The 18037-nt window shown below is 45.0% G+C and overlaps 1 protein-coding gene across 1 annotated transcript; it reads right to left on the bottom strand.

Annotated features, from left to right (window-relative positions):
• Positions 1–671: 671 nt before the first annotated feature.
• On the bottom strand, positions 672–16122 carry LOC139159804 (zinc finger protein 585A-like). Its single transcript, XM_070737201.1, has 4 exons — positions 16076–16122; positions 8804–9825; positions 6378–6483; positions 672–4074 (listed from the first exon to the last, which is right to left on the bottom strand). Exons 2-4 carry the CDS (start codon positions 9629–9631, stop codon positions 1595–1597), a joined length of 3414 nt encoding a protein of 1137 aa, XP_070593302.1. The 5' UTR covers positions 9632–9825; positions 16076–16122; the 3' UTR covers positions 672–1594.
• Positions 16123–18037: the final 1915 nt, after the last annotated feature.

The raw sequence follows: 18037 nt of genomic DNA, 5'->3' as shown, positions 1-18037 counted from the left end.
TTGGGGTTGCTTTTATGAATTTTTTAATCTAAAACTGTAATTAGATTGGTAAATATTAGATTTGTCACTATGTACTTTTTTTGCCATTGTTGTGAGCCGCCCCGAGTCTGCGGAGAGGGGCGGCATATAAATCCAATAAATCTAATCTAATCTAATCTCCTCAGTAATTACACCCATCGACCACCCTATATCCCAGCTGTCAAAAGAGTCTAAAAACAAAACAAAAGGAGAAATGTTTCCCCTGTTTGGATTTGAACATGCAAGAAGGGGGGCAGGAAAGGAGATAGAGAAAGAGGGAAAACAATAAGGAAAAATGGGAAGCGAGCAACGAAGAAATAAATAAGGAAAGGGGGGAATGAAGAAGAAAGAATGAAGAGGGAAAGAAAAAAGTGAAGGGAGGGAGGGAAGGCGGAAAAATGAGAGGGAGGGAGGGTCTGAGGAAAATGAGTGGTTCAAGCTGGCCACGCCCCCTGCCCCTCCCCCCTCAGAGGTCAAACACAACCCTGATGTGGCCCTCAATGAAATCGAGTTTGACACCCCTGGTCTAGAGCAGTGTTTCCCAAACTTGGCAACTTGAAGATATCTGGACTTCAATTCCCAGAATTCCCCAGCCAGCATTCGCTGGCTGGGGAATTCTGGGAGTTGAAGTCCAAATATTTTCAAGTTGCCAAGGTTGGGAAACACACTGGTCTAGAGAGCGATGCTGGTCAGAAGGAATCAAGGCTAGGCGCCAACCCTCACCCCATCTTCGACATGCTTTCAACTACCACCCACAATCTTTGTACATAGGGAGACAGCAATCCATATGGAGAGAACACTGGGTTGCCTTTCCAAACAAACATTAATTAACATTTCTAGCTAGCAGAAGAGATTCCGAGATTAGTCTGGCGTGGTGATCATGGAGCAGAGCAGGATGATCGAGGTCCAGCTTCAGGACGATGGAGACCCGGACTATCCTATATAGACTTGGAAGGCCCTTCAGGGGCCTGGACTGTCTCCTGGCAGAGTCCTCATTTGTGCAGCTCTAACATAAAAAGAGATCCCTTTGTAGGCCTGAAGAAAAAATGGGAGAATTAGTCTAATTAAAAGAAACTCATCTGCAAGTGAGTACTTAACGGATATGAACTGGAAGCCTTTGCCAAGAACCGCTTGGCTGGTGGTCCTTAAGAATCCCTCTGAAGCTGGCTGATGGATGCAGAATTACACCCTCTGAACCTTCTTAGCTCCTCAGTTTAGAAATAGTTCAAATTCTGAGTAAAGGCTTCCAAATACACTGGAGAAACCCCTCCCCGACCCCAGGAAGCTTTCTCCTTTTCTCTACATGATACACCTCGATGCTTCCCGTGAGCAGCAAATTGTCCTCTTGTGACAGCAAAACAGTATTTTTTCGTCGTAGCATCTTCCTGGTAGACCCTTGGGCTAATGATCCATGATACTGTTTCTCCAATTTGATGACTTTAAAGATGCACGGACATCAACTCCCAGAATTCCTAAAGTTGACTGGGGAAATCTGGGAATTGAAGCCCACGTATCTTGAAGTCCCTAAGGTTGAGAAACACCCATAAGCTCTTTTATCAACAGCTCGTTCAGGATTTTAGGTGTGGATCCTCTGGTGTTTAATTAGGTTCTCGTGCGAACAGAAGCTTTTCCCACAGTCCAAACATTTGTAGGGGTTCTCTCCTGAGTGAATCCGCTGATGCCGGATAAGGTTGGAGCTCTGGCTGAACCCTTTCCCGCAGTCCAAGCACTTGTACGGCCTCTCCCCCGTGTGGCTCCTCTGGTGGATGATGAGTTGCGATTTGGTGACAAACGATTTCCCGCATTCCAAGCACTGGAAAGGGTTCCCTTTCATGTGGATCCTCTGGTGCTTCAACAGCTTCATGTGGGAGTTGAAGCTCTCCTCGCACTCGGAGCAGGGGAACATCTTCATCCGGCGGTGGGTCTTCTGGTGGACCGTCAGGTGTGAGCTCTGGCTGAAGCATTTCCCGCACACCAGGCATTTGTAGGGCCTCTCGCCAGTGTGGATCCTCTGGTGGATGATCAGGTAGGACTTGGAGATAAAGGTCTTCCCGCAATCCAGGCATTGATTGCTGTTGCCGTTGTTGTTACTGCTATTGGTGTTGCTGTTGGTCGTCGGGTCAGCGAACACCTTCTTGGCCGCGTGAATGGTTTTGTGGGCCAGGAGCTGGGAACTCACGCGGAAGCTTTTCCCGCACTCGGAGCACTGGTAGGGCTTCTTCCCCAAGTGGGTCCTTTTGTGGACGTTGAGGTGGGAACTCTGGCTGAAGCTTTTCCCGCAGGCCAGGCACTTGAACGGCCGCTCGCCCGTGTGCATCCGCTCGTGGATGATCAGGTAGGACTTGAAGACGAAGGACTTGTTGCAGAAGGAGCACTTGTGCGGCTTCTTCGTCTCGTGGATCTTCTTGTGGGCGAGCAGGTGCGAGCTCACCTTGAAGCTCTTCCCGCAGTCCGAGCACTGGAACGGATTCTTGCCCGCGTGGGTCCGCTCGTGCACCGTCAGGTTGGAGCTCTGCGCGAAGCTCTTGCCGCAAGCCAAGCACTTGTAGGGCCTCTCCCCGGTGTGGATCCTCTGGTGGATGATGAGGTAGGACTTGGCGAAGAACGACTTCCCGCAGTCGGAGCACTTGTGGGGCTTCTGGGCCGCGTGCATCCGCTTATGGGCAATCAGGTGGGAATGCACCTTGAAGCTCTTCCCGCAATCCGAGCAGATGTAGAGATTCTCTCCCGTGTGGATTCTCTGGTGCTTCAGCAGGTTGGTGCTGGAGCTGAAACTCTGCCCGCACTGAGAACACGGGAAGGGCTTCACCCCGGTGTGGGTGCGCTTGTGGACGTTCAGGTGGGAGCTTTGGCTGAAACACTTCCCGCACGTCAAGCACTTGAACGGCCTCTCCCCGGTGTGGATCCTCTGGTGGATGATGAAGTAGGACTTCGTGAAGAAAGCTTTCCCGCAGTAGGTGCACTTGTGCGGCTTCTTGGCGGCGTGGTTTCGCTTGTGGGCCATCAGGTGGGAGTTGAGGCGGAAGGACTTCTCGCATTCGGTGCACTTGTAAGGGTTCTGGGCGGAGTGGAGGGTTTGATGCTGGCTGAGGTTGAGCCTGGAGTGGAAACTTTCACCGCAATCGGCGCACTTAAACTGCTTGCCCTTTTTGTGGATCCTCTGGTGCACTTTGAGGTGAGCGTTCTGGTTAAAGGTTTTCCCGCACTCTAAGCATTTGTAAGGTTTCTCTCCGGTGTGAATTCGCTGGTGGATGACCAGATGCAAGGCGGCGAGGAAAGATTTCCCGCAGTCCGGGCAGGAGTGAAGCTTCCGCCTGGTGTGGATCCTTTTGTGGGCAATGAAGTGGGCGTGGACCGTGAAGCTTTTCCCGCAGGTCAAGCATTTGTAGGGGGCCCCTTTCACGTGGACACTCTGGTGCTTGCTGAGGTTGGTGCTGGAGCAGAAGCTTTTCCCGCAGTCCGTGCACTGGAAGGGCTTCACGCCCGTGTGGATGCGCTGATGGACGGTGAGGTTCGAGCGCTGGGTGAAGGTCTTCCCACAGGAGAGGCATTGAAAGGGCCTCTCTCCGGTGTGGATGCGCTGGTGGATGATCAGGTGGGCTTTGGCAATAAAGGACTTGCCACAATCGGGGCACTGGTGCGGCTTCTTCTCGTCGTCGTTCTCGTTGCCGGAAAGGGGCGGGGAAATAGCTTTGAAGCTCCTCCCGTCGTCGGAGTATTTGTAAAAATCGTTCTTCTCATGTTTGATCAGGTCGGCTCTCGGCCTGAAGTTCCACCCGCCCGCCAGGTAGGCGTCTTTCCCTTCGTGGAATTGCTCGCCATCCCTGGGGCCGTCCAGCAATTCCTCGCTCTCCCACGGGAGGGAGCCAGATTCCTCCCTGCCTTGCAGGCCACTTGCTTTCTTCCTCTCGGCTCGGTACCACTCCTGCAGAACGTCCTCTTCCTCCTCCCCAAAGTGGGGGATTCTGTTCTCCGGTCTCCCTCGCTTCTGGGTCCTGTTGAAAACTTGGTCAAAACTATCGACATGGGCCATCTTCTCATTCATGAATGACCATCCTGCACCCACAAAAAACAAGGAGAAATATTCAATAAGACAATCACATAAAATAAAAATAGGAACAGCATTAGGCGAAACCAGCCATCCAGCATGGCTCCCTCTGTCTGTCTATCTGTCCATCCCTCTTCATCTATCTGCCCTTCCTTCCTTCCTTCCTTCCTTCCTTCCTTCCTTCCTTCCTTCCTTCCTTCCCTATCTATCTATCTATCTATCTATCTATCTATCTATCTATCGGATTCTTTCAAGGAGCTTTTGCACTGAGCAGGGAAATGAATCTGGGCTTCCCACATCCGAATCTACTACTCTAACTAGTACGCAATATTGTTCCAGTAGCTGGATAGGTAGCCCAGCAGGCTGCGGCAGAAGATGAACTTTCTCTAGGATCAAATTTTACATCAGACTGATTTGTCTGCGTGCTAGATTATGCTAGCCCACCACTGTAACTACAGGTAGTCCTCGATTTACAATGGTTCATTTAGGGACGGCATGAATAGTGAGTTATTACTGTTTTTCACACTTACGAACGTGAAAGCACCCTGCCCATGGTCACATGATTAAAATTCAGACTTTTTGACAGGGTGTCTTTGCTCACAGTCACTCATGCCCTTATCACCTCGAGGTTCGACTACTGCAATGCTCTCCACGTGGGGCTACCTTTGAAGAGTGTTCGGAAACTTCAAATCGCCCAAAATGCAGCCATGCGAGCAGTCTTGGGCCTTCCAAGAAATGCCCACATCTCACCCTCACTCCGCGGACTGCATTGGCTACCAATCTGTTTCCGGACACAATGCAAAGTGTTGGTTATGACCTATAAAGAACTACATGGCACAGGACCAGAATATCTCCGAGACTGCCTTCTGCCGCACGAATCCCGACGACCAGTGAAGTCCCACAGAGTTGGTTTCCTTAGGGTCCCGTCGACCGAACAATGTCGGCTGGCGGGACCTAGGGGAAGAGCCTTCTCTGTGGGGGGGCCGGCCCTCTGGAATCAGCTCCCTCCGGAGATTCGCACTGCCCTCACCCTCCTCGCCTTACGGAAGAATTTTAAAACTCATCTTTGTCGCCAGGCATGGGGTTCTTTAGATCTTTCCCCCTGACCAAAGAATGCTTTAATTTGATTGTTGAATGAATGATATCACTGTTGTTTTTTTCTTTTTAATTAGAATTTTAAAGTCTGTTTTTAATGTATTAATTGGATTGCTATTATTCTTGTTTTTCTGTACATGCTGTGAGCTGCCCTGAATCCTCGGAGAGGGGCGGCATACAAATCCAATTAAATAAATAAATAAAAATAATTTTGAAAATGGATTTATGATGCTTGCACATAATCTGGGGTGGCGCAGGGGTTTAAGCGGAGCGCTGCAGGCTACTTCAGCTGACTGCTAGCTGTAGTTCAGCAGTTCAAATCCCACCACCGGCTCAAGGTTGACTCAGTCTTCCATCCTTCTGAGATGGGTAAAATGAGGACCCGGATTGTTGGGAGCAATAGGCTGATTCTGTAAACCGCTTAGAGAGGGCTGTAAAGCACTATGAAGCAGTATACAAGTTTAAATGCTATTGCTATTCCTTTTTGCGAGCTTCTGACAAGCAAAGTGAGTGGGGAAGAAACATAGAAGACTGATGGCAGAAAAAGACCTCAAGATCCACCTAGTCTGCCCTTATACTATTTCCTGTATTTTTATCTTAGGATGGATATATGTTTATCCCAGGCATGTTTAAATTTAGTTACTGTGGATTTGATTTGATTGGATTGGATTTGTATGCCACCCCTCTCCGTAGACTCGGGGCGGCTAACAACAGTAGTAAAACAGCATATGACAATCCAATATTAAAACAGTTAAAAACCCTTATTGTAAAACCAAACATACATACAGACATACCATGCATAAGGCCTAGGGGGAAAGAGTATCTCAGTTCCCCCATGCCTGGCGGCAGAGGTGGGTATTAAGGAGTTTACGAAAGGCAAGGAGGGTGGGAGCAATTCTAATCTCTGGGGGGAGTTGGTTCCAGAGGGCCCAACTCCCCCCAGAGATTTACCAACCACCAGCCAGATTCACTTAACAACTGTGGCAAGAAAGGTCATAGAATGGGGCAAAATTCATTTAGCAGTTGTCTTGCTTAACAACAGAATTCTTGGGTTCAATTGTGGTCGTAAGTCATAGACTACTGTAGATTATGAATTACGTAACGACCTGCTTAACAAACGGTCGATCTTATAATCGTAAATCCAGGCTCCATTATGGTCATGTCCCTGCAAATCCCTTATGGAATATTACAGGGGTAAAGTTAGTTTATTTCTCACCCAGGGAATCAAAATCTCTCTCCTGAACATCCCCGTCAGCCTCGTTCGATGGTGAGTCTTCTCCCTCGGAGAAGTCCAGCGAAATCTCTTCAATGGGTCCCAGCTCCTGGAAGGAAAAGGGAGACGTCACTTCAAGGAAAGATCTGGAAGGATTGGTGCTGAGGGGAATAGAAGGAAATATTCATAAAAAAAGATTCATAAAGATATTAAAATAAAGTATTTAATAGTTAAATTTATTAGATGGAATATACTTTACAGTGATCCCTTGAGTTTCGCGTCCTCGAGCATCGCGAAAGGGCTATATCGCGAGTTTTCAACCCGGAAGTAAACAACACCATCTGCGCATGCGTGCCCTTTTTTTCTACGGCCACGCATGCGTAGATGGTGGAGTTTCCCCAGCTGGGAAGCAATAAGAGCAACGGGGTGGGCGGGGGAAGGCCGGGCGGCCGCGCGCGGGGGCCGCTTCCCAGCTGGGAAGCAATAAGAGCAACGGGGTGGGCGGGGGAAGGCCGGGCGGCGCGCGCGGGGGCCGCTTCCCAGCTGGGAAGCAATAAGAGCAACGGGGTGGGCGGGGGAAGGCCGGGCGGCGCGCGCGCGGGGGCCGCTTCCCAGCTGGGAAGCAATAAGAGCAACGGGGTGGGCGGGGGAAGGCCGGGCGGCGCGCGCGCGCGGACAAGCGGCAGCAGCGAGGCGGCGGGGAAACCCCAATCTTCGGCTCCTCGCTGCTGCGGTGGAAGTAAAAACACCATCTGCGCATGCGCAGATGGTGTTTTTACTTCCGCACCGCTACTTCGCGAAAAATCGATCGTCGCGTGGGGTCCTGGAACGGAACCCTCGCGATGATCGAGGGACCACGTATAGTGATATTTGATAGACAAGTTTATATCTTTAAATTGACTTTAATCATTTTGATTTTAATTATAATTATATAATTGCTGGAAAGTATTGAAAAGCTAAGATTTTTTGTGTTAATATTGATTATATAGAGATATTTCATTGATTAGTTTACTTTTCTGTACTGATCTAAACTAGAATTAGTTTTTCTTTCTGTATTAAGAAGACTGAGTGAGGATCAGAATACCTTACTCCTAGTCCAGACCCTTCCCCACTACCCCATAGTGGCTCTCAGATTTAGGTATTTTGATCTTGAAGACACTCAAGATCAGGGCCCCTCTAGGTATCTGCCTCTACCTAGGATTGAACTCACAGCCTGCCGTTTGTGAGGCAAGAGCGCCACCTCTAGGCCACCGCCACCACTCAATTTCTTCCCAACCCATAACCCCCCCAAATCCATTCATTTTTCCTGGATGAGGCCGGGTGTGTGTATGTGTCACAACAGAAGTGGGTTCTAAAACCCTTTCCTACCAGTTCACTTAGAAACATAGAAACATAGAAGATTGATGGCAGAAAAAGACCTCGTGGTCCATCTAGTCTGCCCTTATACTATTTCCTGTATTTTATCTTAAAATGGATATACAGTATGTTTATCCCAGGCATGTTTAAATTCAGTTACTGTGGATTTACCAACCACGTCTGCTGGAGGTTTGTTCCAAGCATCTACTACTCTTTCAGTAAAATCATATTTTCTCATGTTACTTCTAATCTTTCCCCCAACCAACCTCAGATTGTGTCTCCTTGTTCTTGTGTTCACTTTCCTATTAAAAACACTTTTCTCCTGAACCTTACTTAACCCTTTAACCTATTTAAATGTTTCGATCATGTCCCCCCTTTTCCTTCTGTCCTCCAGACTCTACAGATGGAGTTCATGAAGTCTTTCCTGATACGTTTTATGCTTAAGACCTTCCACCATTCTTGTAGCCCGTCTTTGGACCCGTTCAATTTTGTCAATATCTTTTTGTAGGTGAGGTCTCCAGAACTGAACACAGTATTCCAAATGGGGTCTCACCAGCGCTCTATATAGCGGGATCACAATCTCCCTCTTCCTGCTTGTTATACCTCTAGCTATGCAGCCAAGCATCCTACTTGCTTTCCCTACCGCCCGACAACAATGCTCACCCATTTTGAGACTGCCAGAAATCACTACCCCTAAATCCTTCTCTTCTGAAGTTTTTGCTAACACAGAACTGCCAATACAATACTCAGATTGAGGATTCCTTTTCCCCAAGTGCATTATTTTACATTTGGAAACATTAAACTGCAGTTTCCATTGCTTTGACCATTTATCTAGTAAAGCTAAATCATTTACCATATTACAGATGCCTCCAGGAATATCAACCCTATTGCACACTTTAGAGATCGGCAAATCGGCAAATAGTCTGCGGAGAGGGGCGGCATACAAATCCAATAAATTATTATTATTATTATTATTATTATTATTATTATTATTATTATTATTATTATTAAACCTTCCATACCAAACCTTCCTATCTTGCTGCAAAGAAGGCCCGTAAGACTCCAAATCTCACCTCTTCTTCCCAACCTGCCTCGGCGGGTTGCCTTTGCAGGAAATCCTCGGCCAGAGAAACCGCCTGGGAGCAGGTCTCGGGGCCGTGTTCCCGCACCCAACACTGCATGTCTGCGGGCAGGATGGCCAGGAACTGCTCCAGGATCAACAGCTCCAAAATCTGCTCCTTGGAGTGTCTCTCCACCCTCAGCCACTGATAGCAAAGTTTCTGGAGCTGGCTGTAGACGCCCCTCGGGCCTTCAGCCTCCTGGTAGCAGAACCGGCGGAAGTTCTGCCGCTGGCGCTCCCTGGCAATGGCGTCCCCCCTCAAGATGGCCGCTTTCACCTTGTCATAGTCCACCCGGTCCCTAGTGTCCAGGTTGCTGAAGATCTGCTCCGCTTCCCCGCTCAGGGCAGGCAAGAGGCGGGCCATCCAGTCTTCTCTGGGCCACTGGCAGGCCTGGGCCACTTGTTCGAAAGATGTCAGGAAGGTCTTGGCGTTATCCCAGGGGGTGGGCTCTTCCAGCAACTGGGGCGCCTCCCATTCTGAGTGGGGGTATTCCAGTTTCTGTAGAAACTCCTGCCACTGGGTCTCCCACTGTTGAAGGAGCCCGTCTCCGGCTTCCTGGTCTCCGGGTGGCCTTTGCCAGAACTCCCGAAAGCTTCCGGGCTGCAGGAGGTGAGGAGCTTCCTCCAAGCCTTCTCCAGATGTGGAGCCCGGCGGCTCTTCTTCCTCCGTCTTAATCCGCTGATGCATTCCTTGCTCCAGCTCGGCATGAAACCGGAGGCCGAAGCTTGACTGGGTCCCCTCCTTGGCAGCCATTTTGTCCCAAGTCTGGATGGGCCTCATCCGTGGTCAGCCGGCCCCTTCCCTTAGGAGACTGCCCAGTCCTCAGCTGGATCAAACATCTGTCTGAGTGCGGCGGTCAATTCCTGAACAGGTTCTCATGTAAGGTTGTTTGGTCAGCGGCGGGCACTCTGGTTACGCCATTAACTCTTAAGTTTAGCGGGATAGGCCGTCTCTGCAAGGGAGCTGGAAAAAGGCTAAGGAAAGAAGCAGGAATGAATGGTTAAAAAAAAAAAGAACCTCGATTACAGAACTCCTAATTGCATTCCGCAAGCAGACTAAAAAATAAAATAAAATTACAGACTGTCCAAGTCTTATAACATAGAAACATAGAAGTCTGACGGCAGAAAAAGACCTCATGGTCCATCTAGTCTGCCCTTATACTATTTTCTGTATTTTATCTTAGGATGGATATATGTTTATCCCAGGCATGTTTAAATTCAGTTACTGTGGATTTATCTACCACGTCTGCTGGAAGTTTGTTCCAAGCATCTACTACTCTTTCAGTAAAATAATATTTTCTCATGTCGCTTTTCATCTTTCCCCCAACTAACTTCAGATTGTGTCCCCTTGTTCTTGTGTTCACTTTCCTATTAAAAACACTTCCCTCCTAGACCTTATTTAACCCTTTAACATATTTAAATGTTTCAATCATGTCCCCCCTTTCCGTTCTGTCCTCCAGACTATACAGATGGAGTTCATTAAGTCTTTCCTGATACGTTTTATGCTTAAGACCTTTCAGCATTCTTGTAGCCCGTCTTTGGACCCGTTCAATTTTGTCAATATCTTTTTGTAGGTGAGGTCTCCAGAACTGAACACAGTATTCCAAATGGGGTCTCACCAGCGCTCTATATAGCGGGGTCACAATCTCCCTCTTCCTGCTTGTTATACCTCTAGCTATGCAGCCAAGCATCCTACTTGCTTTCCCTACCGCCTGACCACACTGTTCACCCATTTTGAGACTGTCAGAAATCACTACCCCTAAATCCTTCTCTTCTGAAGTTTTTGCTAACACAGAACTGCCAATACAATAACCGTTCATTCAGTGATGATTTCAGATTCCAATGGCCCTGAAAAAAGTAACTTTTGATCATTCATTGTTTCCTGGTTGCTTATTTGTACTCCATGATTATCATTAAGTGTTGTACCTTATGATTCTTGATAAATGTATCTTTTCTTTTATGTACACTGAGAGCATATTCAATTCAATTCAATTTATTAGATTTGTATGCCGCCCCTCTCCGCAGACTTGGAGTGGCTCACAACAATAACACAATATAAAACAAATCTAATAATTAAAAGTCATTTTAAAAAAACCCTTATTAAAAAGAAAACATACACACAAGCAGTGTTCGGAAACTTCAGATCCTGCAGAATGCGGCCGCGAGAGCTATCGTGGGGCTTCTTAGATTCGCCCACATTTCTACAACACTTCGTGGCCTGCACTGGCTGCCGATCGGTTTCTGGTCACAATTCAAAGTGTTGGTAATGACCTTTAAAGCCCTTCATGGCACCGGACCAGAATATCTGCGAGACTGCCTTCTGCTGCACAAATCCCAGCGGCCGTTAGGTCCCACAGAATTGGCCTTCTCCAGGTCCCGTTGACTAAACAGTATCAGCTGGCAGGACCCAGGGGAAGAGCCTTCACTGTGGCGGCCTCAACCCTCTGGAACCAGCTCCCCCCAGAGATTAGGACTGCCCCCACCCTCCTTGCCTTTTGTAAACTTCTTAAAAGCCATCTCTGCCTTCAGGCATGGGGGAACTGAGACATCTCCCCCTTGCCTATGTAGTTTTATGTATGATATGTTTGTGTGTATGTTTTTTATATACTGGGGTTTTTAAGCTTTTTAATGTAAAATTGTTATTTTAGATTTTAATATTAGATTTGTTACTATATATTGTTCTTATGATTGCTGTGAGCCTCCCCGAGTCTGCGGAGAGGGGTGGCATACAAATCTAATAAATAAATAAATAATAATAATAATAATAATAATAATAATAATAATAATAATAATAATCAGGTCCTTTCCAACTCTGTTAATCTTTTAGATAAGACTATATAAGACATCAAACCCTAAAAAGATCAATGAATTTGCATGTTCCGTCAATAAATAATATTAATCACCTGCTCATCAAACCATGAGCAAGCACTGACTTCATTTCGACTTTGCTGGAGAAAATCTGATTGGCTGATTAAAAAAACCTTGGTGGCGTATGTACAGACATAGACAGAGAAGCTGGGAAAACCACAGTTTGAGAACCCTTTAGTGTTACCAATCATTAATCTGTAATTTTGACTGTGCAGAACGGTTGCAAGAATTGTGCATGGCTAGTTTAGTGAATAGAAGGGCCAGGGGAGACATGATAGCAGTCTTCCAATATTTGAGGGGCTGACACAGAGAGGAAGGGGTCAAGCTATTTTCCAAGTCACCTGAGGGCCAGACAAGGAATAATGGATGGAAACTGATCATGGAGAGATTTAGTCTAGAAATAAGGAGGAACTTGAGACCTACCTATAGATTAATAACAACAACAACAGAGTTGGAAGGGACCTTGGAGGTCTTCTAGTCCAACCCCCTGCTTAGGCAGGAAACCCTACACTACTTCAGACAAATGGTTATCCAACATCTGCTTAAAAACTTCCAGTGTTGGGGCATTCACAACTTCTGGAGGCAAGCTGTTCCACTGGTTAACTATTCTGACTGTCAGAAAATTTCTCCTCAATTTTAAGTTACTTCTCTCCTTGTTTAGTTTCCACCCATTGCTTCTTGTCCTACCCTCAGGTGCTTTGGAGAACAAGTTGACTCCCTCTTCTTTGTGGCAACTCCTGAGATATCGAAACACTGCTATCATATCTCCCCCGGTCCTTCTTTTCATTAAACTAGCCATGTCCAGTTCCTGCAACTGTTCTTCACATGTTTTAGCCTGCAGTCCCTTAATCATCTTTGTTGCTCTAGATTAGATTATCAAGGGAACCCACCACCTCTGTGGGGAATACAGTACCCAAATTAATTAGGAGTTATTATGGGGCTATTGGGAGCTCTGAAACAGATTGCTAGGTTGTAAGTGGGAATAATGATTGAAAATAGGCTAGCAACCTTGTCTAATCCTGAAATAACTAACAGGCGGTGGATCCTGTTAGCAGTTAACACTTCCAATGTTGGAGCATTCACAATTTCTGGAGGCAAGTTGTTCTTGTTCTAACTGTCTGGAAATTTCTCCTTAGTTCTAAGTTGCTTCTTTCCTTCATTAGTTTCCACTCATTGCTTCTTGTTCTATGCTCAGGTGTTTTGGAGAATAGCTTGACTCTCTCTTCTTTGTGGCAGCCCCTGAGATATTGGAAGACTGCTATCAGGTCACCCCCTAGTCCTTCTTTTTCATTAAATGTTTACGATTTTGCTGCAAAAAGGTCTCAAGCATCATTCTTTGAACCTTTACTACACATTGATTGTTTACAATTTGGAATCTCACTTTGAATTTTGGGAATCAGGTCTGAGATTAAGTCGTGGACGCCAACTAATTGTATGGTTTTAAACCAGCATTAATTACACTCTGATCCAACACAGGCCATCAACCAATTTCTAAAACAATAAACTGAAAGCCTTAATATTTGTACAAATTGATGGCAAAATAAGAACTAAGGAAATTGAAGAAGATAACTTAATAGGGACACAAACACATTTGCACAGCAATGTTAATAAGTATTAATATTCAAAACTCTATGATCGGTCAACTTGAGCCACTTTGCTAGGGAATTTTGGAGATTGAAGCCCAGATGTCTTAAAGTGACTAAGGTTAAATTGCTCCATGCTGGGGATCTCCAAATTTGACAATTTTAAGACTTGCGAACCCATGCCGAATAGGGAATTCTGGGAGTTGCAGTCCACAAGTCTTAAAGTTGCTTAGTTTGGAGACCTTTGATCCTGATGATAATTTTAAATGTATATTGTTATTTTAGATTCTAATTATTAGATTTGTCATTATGTATTGTTTTTATCACTGTTGTTAGCCGCCCCGAGTCTACGGAGAGGGGCAGCATACAAATCTAATTAATAATAATAATAATAATAATAATAATAATAATAATAATAATCCTGGTGGGATCATAAGCCCGAAAAAGTGTTCGAAAATGAGCAAGCAAAACTACTGTAGGACTTCAAACTGACCGAATTCTGAAGCATAACACACCAGACATTGTGATCGTGGAGAAAAAGAAAGTATGGATCATCGACGTCGCAATCCCAGGAGACAGCAGAATTGTGGAGAAGCAGCTAGAGAAATTAGTGAAATATGAAGATCTAAAAATCGAGCTGCAACGACTCTGGCATAAGCCAGTGAAAGTGGTCCCAGTGGTACTTGGCACGCTGGGTGCAGTGCCAAAGGATCTCAGCGGACATTTGAAAACCATCGGAATTGACAAAATCTCCATCTGTCAATTGCAAAAGGCCGCTTTACTGGGATCGGCAAACATAATTCGCCGCTACATCACACAGTCCTAGGTGCTTGGGAAGCGCCCGACTGGTGATGAAATACGAAATCCAGCATAGTGATCTCGTTTGCTGTGTTGTACTGACATAATAATAATAATAATAATAATAATAATAATAATAATAATAATAATTACTAGAGTTGAAAGGGGTCTTGTAGGTCATCTAGTCCAACCCCCCACTCAAGCAGGAGTCCCTACACCATTTTGGACAAATGGCAGTCCAATCTCTTCTTGAAAGTCTTGAGTGTTGGAGTTCCCACAATCCCCGCAGGCAACTTCTGTTCCACTGGTTGATCACTCTCATTGTCAGAAAGTTCCTCCTTATTTCCAGGTTGAATCTCTCCTTGGTCACTTACACCTGTTATTCCTTGTCTGGCCTTCCCGTGGCTCCCTCCTCTCTGTGGCAGCCCCTAAAGTATTGGAACACTGCTATCATGTCCTTCTGGTCCTTCTCTTTGCCAGATTAGCTATGCCCAGTTCCTGCAACCTCTCTTCGTATGTTATAGTTTCCAGTTCTCGTATCATATTGCTTGCTCACTTCTGCACTTTCCCTAGAGTTACAATGTCTTTTTTTGTAGGGTGGTGACCAAAACTGGATGCTGGTTGGTAAATCCATGGTAACTGAATTTAAACATGCCTGGGATAAACATATATCCATTGTAAGATAAAATACAGGAAATAGTATAAGGGCAGACTAGATGGACCATGAGGTCTTTTTCTGCCGTCAGTCTTCTATGTTTCTGTTTCTATTACTCTAAGTGTGGCCTAACTAAGGCTTTATAGAGTGATATTAGTACCTCCCTAGTCTAAGTCTAAGTGCTATACCTCCGGGACCACCTTCTGCCGCACGAATCCCAGCGGCCAATCAGGTCCCACAGAGTTGGCCTTCTCCGGGTCCCGTTGACTAAACAATGCCGTTTGGCGGGACCCAGAGGAAGAGCCTTCTCTGTGGCGGCCCCGGCCCTCTGGAATCAACTCCCCCCGGAGATTCAAATTGCCCCTACTCTTCCCGCCTTCCGCAAGATGTTGAAGACCTATCTATGTCACAAGGCATGGGGGGGAATAACTATCTTGTCTCCCCAGCACCACCTTTTTTCTGACTGTAATATATGAGAATGGTATGATTGTACAGTAATGATTGTTGTTTTAAAATTTATGGGTTTTAAATTGTTTTTAACTTATATTGGATTTGTACTTTGTATATTGTATTGCTGTTGTTGTGAGCCGCCCCGAGTCTTCGGAGATGGGCGGCATACAAATCTAATAAAACTAAAACTAAACTGAACTATTTCTATTTTGGCCATAAGTCAAGGTCTATCTGAGTCTGGGGAGAAGGCAGCATAGAAATCTAATGAATAAAAATATAAATAATAAACGATAAAAAGCATGAAGTCAACCTATGGCGTTCTCTCTCTTTCTCTCTCTCTCATACACACACAGAGGACAAAAACCTCAGGACCGGCGTGAGCTGTGAAATGTCCCACCACACTCCCAAAATGCATCAAACCCCCCCCCCCACCTCACCTGTTTCTTTAGGATAGACTGCCCTGGAATACAGCATCTCTATGCAGTTGGAATCCTGCAAAATACACACACAGACACTTTCTCTCTAGGGCTCTTTCCCTTCATCCTTGTTATTAAACTGAGGTCTAGCAACCTGCTTTGTGATTTTTAGGGCATCTTTGTGTGTCCGCCTGCCCCCCCCCCCCACCTCCACCTCTATTGGCTTGTCTCGTTTCCTTTTCTTTTTTCAAAAAAAAAAAGAGAGAGAAAAGGCAAGGGGGAAATTCTGCAGGGAAGGTTCTCCCCACCACCATCACTATTGCCTGGAAGGCTGGGAAAGCGTTCCCCTGTTGGTTTTCTGCCTGCCCTGCATCTCTTGTGCAGAGGGAAGGCGGCCTGCTCCCCCTTTTCCTTCCTCCCCCCCTTTCTTCCATCCAGCCCTCTGCCGCGCTTACCCCAGTCCCTCTGCGGGCTCTTAGCAGCAGCAGCACCTTCTCCCATCTTCCATTCAGCAGCTTCTGCAGGAAATTAAAACAGGAAGGAACTTTTATCCTTTTTTTTTTAGGATTTTTTTTTTTTTGTTAAATGCCTCTAAACTCCCAGCCCCTTTCATCTTCCGGAGCCCCTCTAGGAATTGCCCCTTCTTTCCCTTTAACCCGTGGAGTGCCGGAGGAAAACCGGGAGCGGAGGGTTTTCTTCCCTGCGAGCGGGTTGATCCCCCCCCCCCCCCCGATTCGGTTCCCTTTCAATTCTCCGTATGGAGGATTCACAGATGAGTTGGAAGGCGTCGAGATCAAGGGTGGTACTAACACCACTTAAGGCCTTAGTAAGGCCGCACCTAGAGTACTTGACAAAGCAAACAAATAAAATAAATGCTGCATCCAGTTTTGGTCACGCACACTATTAAAAAAGATGCTGAGACTTTAGAGGAGAGCAACAAAGAATTATCTCTTTATCTCATTTATATTTTCTTCCTTTCAAATATGTTCACCTATACTTTTATATCTTTTCTATTCTTTTCTTTACTTATATTATTACATATCTTTCTCTTCAATGTGTATTATGTATTGGACAAAATAACTAAATAAATAAATAAAATAAGATTAGGGCACTGGGGGCTGACACATAATGGATGGCTGCAGGAACTCTATTTGTTTTTTAATTTATTTTATTTTTATTTATTTATTTTGTCCAATACACAATGAAGGTTATAGAGGATATACTCATAGTAAAATATATCAGAAAGAATGGAAGATATAGGAATAAAATTATCAATGAAAGAATAGAGAAAGGATATATAATACTACTACTACTACTACTACTAATAATAATAATAATAATTATTATTATTATATTTGTATGCCGCCACTCTCCAAGGAGTCGGAGCGGCTCACAACAACAGTAGATACAATAAAATACAATATTTTGGGGATAGGAGATATAGGAGAGAGAATAAGACAGGGGGGTGGAAGGGACGTTAGTGCGCTTACTGACCTGTATTAGTGAGACTTCAAAAACAAGTGGGGTAATTGTAACCCCAAATAGTTGTTATATGTATGTACGTCATATGAGAATTCAATAGTTTTATTTTTAAAAAAGGAATCGGGAGAGGTCAACCATGGAAAGTCTAAGGGTAAAATGTTGGGGGTTAGGGGATGAACACTACGGAGTCTGGTAATGAGTTTCCACGCTTCGATAACTCAATTACTAAAGTCGTATTTTTTACAGTCAAGTTTGGAGCGGTTAATATTGAGCTTGAATCTATTGTGTGCTCTTGTGTTGTTGTAGTTGAAGCTGAAGTAGTCGTTGACAGGCAGGACGTTGCAGCATATGATCTTGTGGGCAGTATTTAGATCGTGTTTTAGGCGTCATAGTTCTAAGTTTTCTAGAGCCAGGATTGTAAATCTAGTCTTGTAAGGTATTCTGTTTCGAGTGGAGGAGTGAAGGGCTCTTCTGGTGAAGTATCTTTGGACATTTTCTTTAAAATATATATATATATATATATATATATATTGATTTTTCTTTGAGACAAACAAGACAGACAACATTTAACATTTAAATGAGCTACCACTGCTCCACTAAGCACAGAAGTCTTGCTAATACAAAAAAAAAAGGCTAGTTATAATTCAGATCAGTACAGAAAGATAATTCTTGACATCCTACAGTAATCTAACATCTACTTCAGTATTTCCATTTTAAGATTATAATTAAAATCAATTAATAAATCTGAAAACTTATCCATGAAATTTCTTAATATACTATTATAATATCTACTTCAACATTTGTTATAATATTGTAATTGAGATAATTGAAATCAATTAATAAGATTAAAAACTTATCCATAAAATTTCAATATGTCATTTATTCAATTTAATAAATTTAAATTTTCTAAAAAAAATTCGAGGGTGTTAAATGTC

Source organism: Erythrolamprus reginae, chromosome 2 (assembly GCF_031021105.1).
Source record: "Erythrolamprus reginae isolate rEryReg1 chromosome 2, rEryReg1.hap1, whole genome shotgun sequence".
NCBI lineage: Eukaryota > Metazoa > Chordata > Lepidosauria > Squamata > Dipsadidae > Erythrolamprus > Erythrolamprus reginae.
Note: the sequence above shows the minus strand (reverse complement) of the source record. Positions and strands in the feature narration are given on the sequence as shown.